The 14,472-nt window shown below is 42.2% G+C and overlaps 1 protein-coding gene across 3 annotated transcripts in view; it reads left to right on the forward strand.

Annotated features, from left to right (window-relative positions):
- The window catches only part of LOC121275328 (EGF-containing fibulin-like extracellular matrix protein 1), a 188,301-nt gene that overhangs the window by 18,622 nt on the left and 155,207 nt on the right, over nt 1-14,472 (forward strand). For all 3 annotated transcript variants that reach the window (XM_041182826.1, XM_041182827.1, XM_041182828.1), the window contains exon 4: nt 1,203-1,448. In XM_041182826.1, coding sequence (XP_041038760.1) covers nt 1,203-1,448 — 246 coding nt within the window. The remainder of the gene's footprint in view (nt 1-1,202; nt 1,449-14,472) is intronic.

Consider the following 14,472-nt stretch of genomic DNA (forward strand, 5'->3'; position numbering starts at 1 on the left):
AACCTCATCCATGAGCGGGATGAGGTTTCCTAAAGCTAATACACATTAAATAAAAACTTTATTTTGAAATTAAAATCATGTCCCATCTCATGTGACACTGTCACATGAGGGGACATGTTTTATTACATTTTTATTGCCTTTTTTAATTTTTTTTAAAAATGCTTCAATCTCCCTGATGCAGCTCTGTGTCTCAGGGAGATTGAAGCACTCTTTCGCGCACAGAGCCTGCTCTCCCTCCTCCCCCCGCCAGCACAGGTAGCGCTGAGCTCTTGATCCACACAGGGCGGGCCTTAATTGGCCCGCCCACGTGAAATTGCAGAGCGGAGCTGATCGTGAGCGGCGGTCGGCTTCCCGACTGCTCCCACCGAGTCCACCCAATGAGGGAAAAATTTTGGCCATTGTTTATGCCACAGCTAGAGTACTGCATACAGTTCTGGTCACCATATTACAAGAAGCGTGTGATTGTACTAGAGAGGGGCAGAGGAGAGTTACAAGGATGTTGCCAGGAATGGAGAATCTTAGCCACAGGGAAGGATTGGAAAGGCTGGGTTTGTTTTCTTTGGAACAAAGTAGGCTAAGGGGAGACTTAATTGGGGTGTAAGAAATTATGAGGGGCCTAGATAGAATGGGTAGAGAGAACCTATTTCCCTTAGCAGAGAGGTCAGTAACCAAGGGGCATAGATTTAAAGTAATTGGCAGAAGGATTAGAGGAGAGTTGGGAAATGTTTTCACCCAGAGGGTGCTGGTGGCCTGGGGTTCACTGCCTGAAACCCTCGTTGGATTTAAAAAACATATAACTCTTTTTTCATGTCAGCACGTTCATGATGGGCTGAATGGTCCCCTTCTCTGTCATAAATTTTTTATGTTTCTACATTTCTATTTCTTTTGCTCTCCCTGATTTGACATTGCATTAACCCTCTTTCTCAGTCCTTCCTTTGTTTATTTCTTAATCCTTTAATCTCATTGGATAAGGAGAGACACTGTTGGCTCATTTTACATTCGGGTCCTAGGTACCCTGTTGCCTTAACTGTACTGTTATCAGCTTACATTTCAAGCAACTTTGTGGTAAAATGCTTTAAAACCTAAACATGAAGGAAGAACTCTAATTAACAAGGTATGCCAGCAAAATCAGGCCCATTAGTTGACTTCTCTGAATACAGGGTCTGTGACATGGGTTAAGTAAATCTTTTGTTGGTTATCAGATATTGATGAATGTGAGACCATCCCAGATGCTTGCAAAGGAGAAATGAAATGTATAAACCATTATGGAGGATACTTATGCCTGCCTAAAACAGCTGTCGTTTTCCTGAATAATGTAACAACGGCTCCTCCTTTGGTTCCTGGTCATGTTCCTGTTCCCACTCGACGCTCATATCCAATTCTCCCTCACTACCAGCAGCGTCGATGCCCACATGGATTTACACTTAATGAACAAAACCAATGTAAAGGTAAGACAGCAGTTTAGCAATCAGATTGCAATTGTGTGCTTATGGAAAACATTAATGATAGTGTTGCTTGCACTTGCTTTAGTTGAGTTGTGTAATTATTTAAATATATTCCCTTTGTTACAAAAAAATTCATTATTGGGATATAAGCTACATTTATTTTGTATTTCCACCATCAGTGGAGTGACTTATTTTCATTGGGTTTTTCCCCTATCATCATGTTTCATACTGGTTTGGGAGGTCTTTTGCTGCTACATGTCCTTTCTGTTGCTGATCGAGGAATTCAGAGCACTTGATCTGTGTATCTCCAGCAGAATGTAAAGTTCAAGTGGGGGGAAGTCAGTCAATGTCATTTTTCATGTCCTTCTAAATGTTTGCAGTGTTTTCCAAACAATATTGTGGCATTGCACGCTTTCATACAGTGGCTTGTTCTATACAAGCACTATAAACAAACAGCACAATAGATCAGTAAGAAATTCTGTTGATGGTTCTGCGACAAAGTATTGAGATATGGGTTTGAGCTTACAACCTCTGTGCAACTGATTTCCAATCTTGGGCATGTCACTGTGAAAAGAGTTTAGCAGGAGCTATAAAGGAGGAGAGTCATTGAGAGAACCACTCACTCAATTCTGAGCAGCTGATCACATGCAGCATTGGTGGAGGCCTGGAAGCAGGTCACACAATCTCTTAGCTATAGTTGGTCCTAGGCCTGAAGAGAATCAGGAAAAATAGGGGGGAAATAAATTTTACAAATAGGTCCTAATAGAAAACCTACCTTATGAGAAAAGTTGCTTTTAAATTCAGATTCACACCTGACTCTGTTTAGCTGATTAAGGGTCATGAAAGATCAGAGGCAAAGAGAAGGAAGCAAGGCAAATTAAAGCTGCTTTTGAAGTACAAAAGCACAAGAAAGAAATGAAAAAAATGAAACACAGAGAAAAAAAATTAAAGGAGGACCTTTTTTCCAAAACAGTACTGAAGCTGCATTGAATCATGTGCATTCAAACTTCAGTGTTTTGGTGCACAACCACAATTATTTGAATATGCAAAAAATTCTCCTTCCATATTATTGGGTGGCAAGACAAGTTGAGGACACTGTTAAAAAGCATATGGGATTCTTGGTTTTATAATTTGAGGCATAAGAGTACAACAGGGGAGATGATGTTAAATCTTTATAAAACACTCCAACTGGGTTATTGTGTCCAACACTGAGCACCACACTTTGGGAAGGATATCGAGGCCTTAGCAAAACAAAGACTTTGATATGTATAGCATCTTTCACATTCACAAGATAGCCCAAAGTGCTATATGACCAATGAAATTCTTTAAAACTATGGTCACTTTACAACACAGGGAGAATAGTCAACAGATTAGAGCCAGACTTTTCAGCACTGAAATTAGGAAATACTTCTTCATGTAAAGAGTGGTAGAAGTTTGGAACTCTCTTCCTCAAATGGCAACCGTTGCTGGATCAGTTGTTAGTTTTAAAACTGAGGTTGATGGATTTTTATTAACCAAAGGTATGGGATGTGGAGCTAAGGCGAGTATATGGAGTTTCATCGGAGATCAGCCATGATCCCACTGAATGCTGGAATAGGCTGAAATTAGCATCACTGGCAAGGCCAGCATTTATTGCCCATCCCTCATTGCCCTTGAGAAGGTGATGGTGAGACTGAACTGCTGCAGTCCATGTGGTGTGAGTACACTCACAGTGCTGTTAGGAAGGAAGTTCGAGGACTTTAATCCAATAACAGTGAAGGAGCAGCAATATAGTTCCAAGTCAGGATGGCAAGTGGCTTAAAGGAGAACTCGCAGGTGGCGGTGTTCCAATGTGTCTTCTGCCCTTGTCCTTCTAAGTGGTAGAGGTTGCCGGTTTGGAAGATGCTGTCAAAGCAGGCATAGCAAATCGCTGCAGTGCCTCTTGTATATGGTACACACTGCTGCCACTGTGTGTCAATGGTGGAGGGAGTGAATGTTGAAGGAGGGGATGGGATGCCAAACAAGTGGGCTGCTTTGTCTTAGATGGTGTCAAGCTCCTTGAGTATTGTTGGAGCTGTGCACTTTAAGGCAAGTGGAGAGTATTCTGTCACACTCCTAACTTGTACCTTGCAGATGATGGACAGGTTTTGGGGAGTCAGGAGGTTACCACAGAATTCCTAGCCTCTGACCTCCTCTTATAACCACAGTATTTATATTAAGTTTCTGTCCAATGGTAACCCTTCACCCTCCATGTTGATGTTAGGCGAATCAGCAATTATAATGCTGTTGAGTGTCTAGGGGAGATGGTTAGGTACTCTCTTGTTGGAGATGGTCATTGTCTGATACTTGTGTGGTTCATATGTTACTTGCAACTTATCAGTTCAAGCGTGAAGAGGACATTATGTCCTTATAAAATAGTACATATTCTCAAATAAAATTATGTACCAGATGTACACTTACAGATTCTACATTCAAAGTTAAAGAAAAATAACATCATGCAATGTTATTAGTTTTAGAACTATTCCTGATTACTGTGTACAGTCATTTGGTGATGCTGTTACAGATCACTTGGATCCAAATTACTGTGACAACATATACTTTTACATGCATGTTGTAGTCTGGAGCTATGGATAGTGATGGTAGATGCTCCAACATCCTTTCCATCACATAACTGACTAGGTATCTCTCCTATTCTTACCACCTGCCAATGGCATGTGTTGGAAGGATTTGCAGGTTGACAATCAATCTGTTTGGCTGCATCAAGAATGCACCTTCCATGGCCAACAAGTCCTGGAACTTCTAACTTAGACACAGGGATGCTACCCATTACACCACAAAACATCCCAACACAGTCATCTAGTAGCGCATTACAAGTTCTATGCTAAAACATGCTGCCAATCGACCTTAAAACTTCCTTTTGGCTATGAAAAGCCATTCATTAATTCTCATATAATTGTTCAACTCCCCAAAGGCATGCATAACTGCAAAAATAAGATTTTTACTTCCACAGTTCTTAGACTGCAAGCATCATAGAGCACCTCTTCACAGAACTGACAATTGTAAAATGTTACAATTTCACAAAACTGGGCTGAATGGACCCTTCCCACCCAGTGTGAATGTTGCTAAAAATTTTGGATAGGAAATTGTGGGAAATGTGCCCGTGATTTCCTGAAGTGCATTCCTGGTGAGTGCATGTGCCATCATAAAATCATCTCTAAATATTTATGTTACTCCTAGGTATTGCATTCAATGTTCAACAGCTTTTTGTAGGTTTTGGGGAAATTCATGAAATGTTTTTGAATCAAACACTAAATGTCAAAAATGGGTTGAGATAGCCAATGACACAGACTGGCCCGCATCAAGAGAGAAGGCCATACTAAATTTTCTCACTGGAATTCTTCCTAAGGTGAATAGGTTACTGTCCCGTGACAAGCATAGTTTACAGGTATAGTTCAGTGGGATATGGAAATTTCAGCAAGGAAACTGCTCTTGAAAAGGTACACAGTGTTTACAGTTAAGGGGAGCTTGTTATTAAACCTCTGAAAACCAGATGGTGAAGTAGGAAACCGGGCTTCAATATTTTACTTAATGCTAAATTTATTCATTTATTTATTATAAATGTCTGCCTCCCCACTAACCAGAGTCACTCTTTAAATGTGCCCAAGCTACCTAATCAATCAATGTTCTCCGCCTGCATATCCTTGACCTCAATAATACAATTAACATATGTAAGGAACATATCTTTTTATTTCTGTTGGACTGTTGTAAATAACATACTTTTTATTTTCTTGGACTGTGGCTTTAAAATTGGACTGTGGTTTTAAAAACTATTAAGGCTGCAATTGAAAGATATGTTCACTGAGCAGGATGAGGAATATCTACAATGTTGCTATCCCCTGGAACAGTGGGTACCATAACAGGCCAGGATGGTGCTGGAAAGGTGTTCTGAACTAGGGGGCACTGCCTGATGGCAGCACTTTAATTGGTTCCTGACCTGGTGACCAGGGTTTTGTGTGGTAACAGTGCAGGCAGAGAGATCTTAGCCTGCAAAGAGAACACACCTAAGACCTTTCCCCCTCCTGTATATGTAAGATTCCAGTAAATCTACAAGGCTAGCTAGCTGGCTTTTTCTTCTTATCTCTGTAACCTGCTTTCTCTGAAAAAAAAACCCTGTCAAGAGGAAAATGGGAAAATCACCAGTAGAGACATTACAAAGCAAGTTTTCAATGAATGAACTGAAGACTGAAAGTGCTGGAAGACCATCTTGTGTCATTAACAACAAACTGCAAGGAATTTGGGAAGACATCAGTCAAAATCAACTCAACTAATCCCGTGCTCCGGACTGGTGCTATTGAACTGTTTTTTCTCTCCCTTATAATCCATATTTTGATGTTTTGTATGTCGTGTGTGTGTGTGTGTGTGTGTGTGTGTGTAGGGGTTAAGAAGGGGTAGAATTTAAGTTATACAGTTAAAAGTTAGCAGTTCATACATCTTTTGCCACTGGTTAAGGACAATTTGTTTAATAAATTGTTATTTACTTGTTAAGTTTACAAACCTGGTGCTCGTATTTTGTTAACCTAAATTAAACAGTTAGGTAGAATTGGGAAATTTGGTGGTCTAATTAAGCTTCTCGCATTTGTCTTGGCTCGGGGAACAGTGGGGCTTGATATTACAGCGCACTATCCCCGGTGAGTTGTGACACATAACATTAACAGATCCCTTCTTTTCTGTAAATCAAAACTTTGCTACACATAATATTTTAAGAAAAGAAGAGAAAGGATAAAATAACTTTCCATATTTTGTACACCACACCACAATACAAGACATCCCTCTCCTAGGACCTCCAATAGTCTCTTCATGCAAACATTCCTTTTTGTAATGCAATCGGTAATTGACTTGCATAAACCCATTTTATCTTGGAGATTTATTTTCTTTCTAGAGTCTCTTTTATGCTAGCAATGTCAATCCTTAATCTTTCCTCAGTCACAGTTTTTGTGGAATGTGCGTAGTCCCACAGATAACAATTACCTATATAACAGCCAATGGACAAACTATTCTCAGAAAATCCCTTGTATAGAATTTCCTCTTAAACATTTGACAAGTAAAACGCTATATCTGTGGCTTCTACAAAAGCCAGTGTTTCCACAGCTAAAGTACTTTTAACTGCCCTTTTCATTTTCTTAGCTTCCCAGGCCAGGGACAATATTTTCTATTTTTACCCTCCAAAAATATTATAAAAGCAGCTGTACTCAAAAACCTATATAGAAGATTGGATGAGAAGCGTCACTAAAAATGACTAATTTGATGTCCATCGGGTCCCCCAGGTCTGGAAATTTGAGTACACATTTCTTTGTATTTAATTTTTTTTAATGTTTTATTTGACCTTAAAACATTCTCAAGTGCAACTGTAGCATGTTTCGTCAGAATACTTAGTTCCAATATATCAAACCTAGCATCTTGTCTTATCCAAGTATCTAGCCAATTCAACTGCCCAATCAAACTTCTTTACTGCCCTGTTTCTTCTTTAGATTTCACATCATCTTTCTATGATGATCAAGCATAACTAACAGGGGTAGAAGTAACACTCCATAGATAAGATTGTTGATTCAAAGTTATTCCAGACCTAATCTGCTTAATGTGTAAGCCTACATCTTTAAAGGCCCCCGAAGCCTGACTTCCAATCTTAAATTCCCCTTTAACCTTAGTTATAACAAATTTCTCAAATTCCACAGAGCCTCCCCATAGAACATCATCGACATGCTTCATAAAGATGCCTGAGAGTTTCCCGTTGTGGTACCTGTAGATCATTGCTGGATCTGCTATTGGTTGAGTACAACCTACTTTCAGCAAGATAGATCTATTTCCACAGTTTCCCTTTTACATCACTTGCCTCTTTAGGCGATTTCAAAAACACTTCTGTGAAATTTTTCTGCCTCCAAAGAAGCAGCTTTTATATTGATTGACCTACATTCCCTAGAATATGTGGCCAACGGAGTTAAAAGAATTTTCAGAATAACTATTCCCACCATGGGGGAATCCATTCTAACATCTTGATCTCTAAGTCGGTCTTTGAAACCCCACACAACTAGTTTCACTTTAGCCTTATAGGTCCCATCTGGGAGGACTTTTTCTGTATCTATCCATTTATATAATAAGACTGATTGTCTCCTATCTGGTACTTCTGAGAAGAAACCAAATTCCTTCCAACTATCCAACTCTTTGCTTTGCCTCTTTTGTTAATTTATTTTCTGATTGATTGGTGGCCATCAAAACTTCCTGGTAGTAAGGGCTTCTATTTCTAGTAGTGTTTCTAGATTGTTCTGTAGCCCTTGTCCTATTGCATAATTTAGTCAAGGTGTGGCGTCTACTTGCACTTTGATTTCTTTCTTGTCTACTGCTACGGGATCTCCCCCCCACCCCCCCCATGATGAGAAGTTCTATTGCCAATACGTGATTGTTTTCTAGAACAAGAGTCACCTCTAGATCTACTATGAGAACTCACACTACATTTTCTTGCTTTCTCTGCCAGTCCACAAATCTTACTTCTTCTCCACCATATTCAACATTTAGCCATTTTTTGAACTTTCATTTAGCTTTCCCTACTGTCCCTACAATAGTTGCATTCCCCCATTCAGTGGACCCTTCCGGTGTGTACATCACCCGAGTACCCATTCTAGTCAGTTGTCCTTTCGGCATGGTAGCCCTGTCCCATGCATTAGTATCATGCTGCCTATTACTATTCAGGCCCTGATCTACTGCATTCTGTTCCTCATAACTGTCTAACACATGAATATGTGACGTGTAGGGGTCTCATCGCCTTCTATTAATTGCCCAGATTCTGAAACAATGTAATTACTCCCAATTAACCATGATGAATTACTCTTAATAGTTTGACTGCTTTGTTGGAGAACTACTGTCTTACCATCACACCCCGTCACCTGCCAGGATCTTTGCACTCTTTATGCCCCAATCTTTTATCGTACACTAGATACCCAGGATTAAGGTATATATCTCGGACAATCTTCTACGATGCCTTAGAGATCTCCAAGTTTTCCCTGAGATTTCAGCCTTGATGCATGCTCTTCTCCTTGCATGTAAAGCATTCAGGTGTGCCAAAAAATTGAACCAATTGTAGTCCCTTCTAGGGAAGGGGCACTATCACACAGCACAGAAAGTAATTTGCAATTCCACCCATAGACCGATTGATAAGGCCTATACACCCAAACCATTTGAAGGAAATTCTTTGCATGGACCAGAATCCATTGCTAAAAGAACTTTCACTTATGTCACTAAACTCATCATTAGCAGATTCTGCTTCCAACCACCGCCCACCCCTCCCCTCACTGCAATTTTGTCAGTTGGAAATTTAGCCAATGCTCCGTCCACTCCCTATCCATTTTACCATGACTTTGTCTACATTCACCCTTTTGTCCTTATCATGTATTACTGTAGAAAGACTGAATCTGATTGTAATTTCTATAATGTGTAAAATAAAAATGTTTCTGTCTTTGTCTCACACATTTAAATCCATGGCTACTACTTCATTAACATCTCATGCCAACTTAAGACTTACAATGGGACATGGTGGCATTCTCTGATACTTTTTACATATGCCACATTTTTTACTGATCTCTTCAATGAACCTTGTAGCAACCAATGGATTCACTAATTCACCCAACTGTTAAAACACCAGCTTTCAAAGTTGAAGGGGTTTTTGGCACATTCTGACTGGAGAAAGGCTAATTAAATTCGCTGCGTATGGGAAGAGATCCTCTAGTATGATTTTTATTCTGTGACAAGAACTGTAAGGGAAAATTCTATGTAACTTTAAGACAATTTTTTTTTTGCTCTCAGGTTCTTATCACCTGATGCCAGTAACACTTTTACATTATGATTAGAAATGTCAGGTTTTGTTAAGAGGATGCAATAATACCCTGATTATGTAAACTGCAGATTCACTGACTTTCTAAAAACAATTGCTTATTAAGTTTGATGTCCAGTTTCATTTGTGCCTTTTTCATGGAAGGCTTTCTCAACAGCAACGGTACCTCACTTTAGACTATTTGGTACTAATAAAGTGGCTTAGTGCAGCTATTTTGCATGAAATCACTGCTCTTTTTACTGACTTCAATGTGTTGTCATCCTCAAACCTGAAAGAAGTAGAACTTTCATATTCCCTGACCTTACTTCAATCCCTACTACTGCTTAAATGTAAAAACATTTGAAGCAATCTGTTCCATACATTATTCAGGTGCAACCACTATCTAACATGGCACAATTAAATGAATCTGCAACTAATACACTCATTACTGGACTAAAGCTTCTTGTGTCAGACTGATCATTATCATCATCTGAAACTTCCGAATTCTGTGTCATACGTATTTTGATAACCCTACTATTCTGCTTTGGGCAGTTCATCACGTAATGATATTTTGAGTAATGTCTGAAGCACCTGTGAACTTTTCCCCAGGCATTCTTGGGGTTCATTTCTGCACTATTGCTGCTGCAATCCTATCATCTGCTTTGATATTCAGATCTGCTAAATGTACCTTCATCCTCATTCTTTTTGTGTGTAACTCTTCTGTTGTACTGAACAAACTTGAAAGGCCATAATCATTGAGTCCTCCATCCTTTGGCGCACCCCGGAATGTCCCATTTGTGCCATTAAGGCTGCTTGAAATTGCTACTTTCCCAGGAATTTTTTTAAAGCAGCAATAATTTGATCCAAAAGGGTGTCTTTTTCTGAGAACTGAGTGCCAGTTAAGACCCCAGCAGCTTATCCAGATGCAACACCCAAACACAATCCAGCAATTTAAATGTAAGCACCAAATAAAGAATCTCAAATTGAATTTCTGCCATTTTTTATAGTCTGTTAAAGCCTACGATATTTTCCTCTGTGGAATGACCACAGGTCTTTTGAAATCTATCGAAGTCTGTCCATGCCTCGTGGGCATCTAATAGATCGTCTTTCTTGTAAATTTCATCCAAGAAGCTGAATAGAAAATCCAAACCTTCACCAGTGTCCAACTGATGGGCATCCTGTTCACAAAATAGTTTGCTCCTGATTTTACTTCAGTTAGAAAGCGACAATGCCAAGGCCATACCTTGTTTTCTCTTCGGTAAGGACATAACCCATTTTTCCCCAAGGGTCATAAGGTTCAGATTCAGAGAACATCAGTTGGTAACCGTACCCTAAAGATTTACACTTCTTTTCAGCTATTCTTCAAAGAAATGGCTCAGATTGTAACCTCTATCTGTGAAAAACATTTCCTAGGCCAGGATTTTCCAGTCGTTGGGCGGGCTCGGCAGGCAGGTCCAGGAGCAGTCGGGAAGCTGACTGCCACCCCAAGTCGGGCTCTGACTGCAAATTCACACTGGCTGGCCAATTAACGGCCAGCCGGCATGAAATGCGCGCTGCAACACTCGGCGCTGCTGGGTGGTGGGGTGGGGTGGGGGGCCGGGGGGGAGCGATGGGGGAGCAGCAGAAGTTCGCACACGCACATGGGTTTGTGCAGTAAAAGTTCCCCGAGGGACAGAGCTGCCTCAAGGAGCTGAAGATTTTTAACAATAAAAACAAAGATATGTAAAATAATGAAAACATGTCTCCTCATGTGACTCTGTCACATGAGCAGGGACATGTTAAATATGAGTATTAAAAAAGTTGATTTTTAATCACTGGTCAAAACTTCATCCCACCCATGCAAAGGCCGTTTTGTCCGCCGCCAACCAAACAGTTGGACGGGTAGCGAAAAATTCTAGTCAATTAATTGACTAAGGGCCTTAATATGCTGCTTAATTGTCGGCAGGTGCGCTGTCGACTCCTGTACGTGCCAACTGAGTGAAATATCGCACGAGTGCAAGATGACGTCGGGATGCTCGGCCAACATCATCACGCATCATTTTACGTTCATTCAGGTCGGGCGAACGCCCACCCAACAAGAGAAAATTTCTGCCCCTAGTTTCCATTCTTCACCTTTAAGCAACCATCCTCTGACACCATGTTAAACTTCTGACAGCCAGATGGTTAAGTTGGAAACTAGACACCAATATTTCACTTAATACTAAATCTAATTACAGTACACTGAGGAGAGGCGGGGGCATCATGATAATATCATTGGACTAGCAATCTGGAGGCCCAGGCTTGGGGGACATGGATCAAATCCCACCATGACAGCTGGTGGAATTTAAAATTCAATTAATATATCTAGAATTGAAAGCTAGTCTCACTAATGGTGACCATGAAACAATTGTCGATTGTTGTAAAAACCCATCAGGTTCACTAATGTCTTTTAGGGAAGGAAATCTGTTGCCCTTACCTGGTCTGGCCTACACATGACTTCAGACCCACAGCAATGTGGTTGACTCTTAAATGCCCTCTGCAATGGTCTAGCAAGCCACACATCTGTATCAAACAACTACAAAGCCTAAAAGAAATGAAAGTGCTTAGGCCATCTAGCATCAACCTATGCAGCAGAAATGAAAATGGCACACCCAGCTCTGCCTACCCTGCAAAGCCTTCCTTGTTTGAGGGCTTGGGCCAAAATTGGAGGAGCTATCCCACAGACTCGTCAAGCAACAGCCCGACATAGTCATGCTCATGGAATCATACCTTAAAGACAATGTCCCAGATACCATCATCACCTTCCCTAGGTATGTCCTGTCCCACCAACAGGTCAGGTCAGAACCACCAGAGGTAGTGGTATACAGTCGGGAGGGAGTTGCCCTCGGAGTCCTCAACATTGACTCCATGAAGTCTTATGGTATCAGATCAAACATGGGCAAGGAAACCTCCTGCTGGTTACCACCCACACTCCCTCACCCTCACCCTCCCCTCAGCTGATGAATTAGTACTCCTCCATGTTGAACACCACTTGGAAGAAGCATTGATGGTGGCAAGGGCACAGAATGTACTCTGGTTGGGGGACTTCCATGTCCATTACCAAAAGTGGCTTGGAAGCATCACTACTGACCAAGCTGGCCGAGTCCTAAAGAACATAGCTTCTAGACTGGGTCTGCAGCAGGTGACGAGGGAACCAGCAAGGGGGAAATACCTATTTCACCTCATTCTCACCAATCTACCTGTCGCAAATGCATCTGTCCCTGACAGTATTGGTCAGAGTGACCACCACTCAATCCTTGTGGAGATGAAGGGCGGAATCAAGCCCAATTTGCACAAAGTGCAGTAACGGGCATGGAAAAAGTTGTTTTACCCACAAGAAGCAATGGCAGGGTTTCGCGCCATGTCTTCTCATTCCTGCCTCATTAATTATGCAGCCACAGGAAACGCGCCAACTCACTGGCCTCCAGTTTCCTCCTACGCCATTACCTTGCCGCTTCTTCACACAAGGCACCATATTTTAACACTTCTCAAAGTTTGCAGCCCAGAACTGCTCCGATGAACACATGGCCCCAAAAGCCAAGAAGAGTGCAGCGCTCCGATTCAGTAGCGCATCCCTGGGATGCCTTGTGGACATTGTGGAGGCCCACCATGATGTCCTTTACCCCTGTCCTGGCCACAGGAGGCCCATCAGTCTCACCACCCAGGCTTGGGAGGCTGTGGCAGAGATGGTCATTGCCAATGATGCACACAAGAGGCCATCCAATGCAGAAAATGGATGAATGCTCTAATCCATGCTGCCAGGGTAAGGCAACCATTTTATCACTCTAAACTTTCACATTCACAAAGCCATCACACATTCACTGGTATCTCACTCACTGCCAGCACGAGGGATATCACCGCTCACTCTCACACACACATCCTCATCTCCATCTGGCCTCATCTCTCCTGGAGAGTGCCTCCTTAGCCCTCACCATCTTGAGACCACTTGCACAGATCAGCATGTGCCCCACACACAACCTGCGACACCCTCCTTCCCCAGTACAGCTCTCACCCTACAGCCCTTTTCCTTGCCTGAGGCCACTTCTGCCCCTTCCCCAAGCAAGCCTTAGCCCTGCAGCCGTTGAAAAGCCACCCCTGCCTTAGCGCAGATCTGGTAGGTGGAGACCTGCCCGTGAGCCCCACTAAAAGTGATGTGGTGCTGTCTGCAAACCTACGCTGATGACTGAGAGAGCTGCCCAAGGCAAGGTAGGCAAACAAACCTCGAAGTCCCAAGTGAAGTGCAGTTCGCCCGGTGCACATCACTTATGTATAGTTGTGAATTACGCTGTCGTGCCTGGATGATCCAGCGTGGGGGGATCATTACAGCAAGCAGGGCTTATAATGAGATGCTAAAGTGTTTAAATTAGGTTCCAGACATGCGGCGGTGAGAAACAAGGCCCCCCATTGACGGAGTGGACAATTGCAAAATGGTTTCATGACCGATGTTTGGCCTTCTCACCATATTGTAGCCCCCCACCCCACCATGACACCCGAGACCAATGGGGCCTGAAAATTATGGCTGAAGTCCTGTCTTCGCATTGAGGATACCCTCTATGATGTGTGGCACTGCCGCTGTGCTGATTTCGAACTGATCCAGCAACTGAAAACTGGGCATCCATGAGGCAGTGTGGCCATTAGCAGTAGCAGAAATTTCTTCAACCACAAACTGTATCGTCATGGCCTGGGTTTTTCCCCACTTTACCATTACCATCAAGCTGAGGGATCAGCCCCATTTTAATGAAGAGTGCAGGAGAGCATGCCAGGAGCAGCACCAGGCATACCTAAATATGAGGTGTCAGCCTGGTGAAGCTACAACACAGGACTACTTGTATGGCAGATCAGAAGTTGCAGCAAATAGGCAGAACTAAATGGTCCCATAACCAGCGATCAGATCTAAGCCCTACAGTCCTGCCACATCGAGTCGTGAATGGTGGTACACAATTAAAAAACTAACTGGAGGAAGAAGCTCCACAAATATCCCATCCTCAATGATGGTGGCACCCAACACATCAGTGCAAAAGACAAGGCTGAAGCATTTGGAACCATCTTCAGCCAAAAGTGCTGATGGATGATCTATCTTGCCCTCCTCTTGAGGTGCCAGCTTCACAGACGCCAGTCTTCGGCCAATTCAATTCACCCCAGGTGATATCAAGAAACGGCTGAAGGCAC

Source organism: Carcharodon carcharias, chromosome 2 (genome assembly GCF_017639515.1).
Source record: "Carcharodon carcharias isolate sCarCar2 chromosome 2, sCarCar2.pri, whole genome shotgun sequence".
NCBI lineage: Eukaryota > Metazoa > Chordata > Chondrichthyes > Lamniformes > Lamnidae > Carcharodon > Carcharodon carcharias.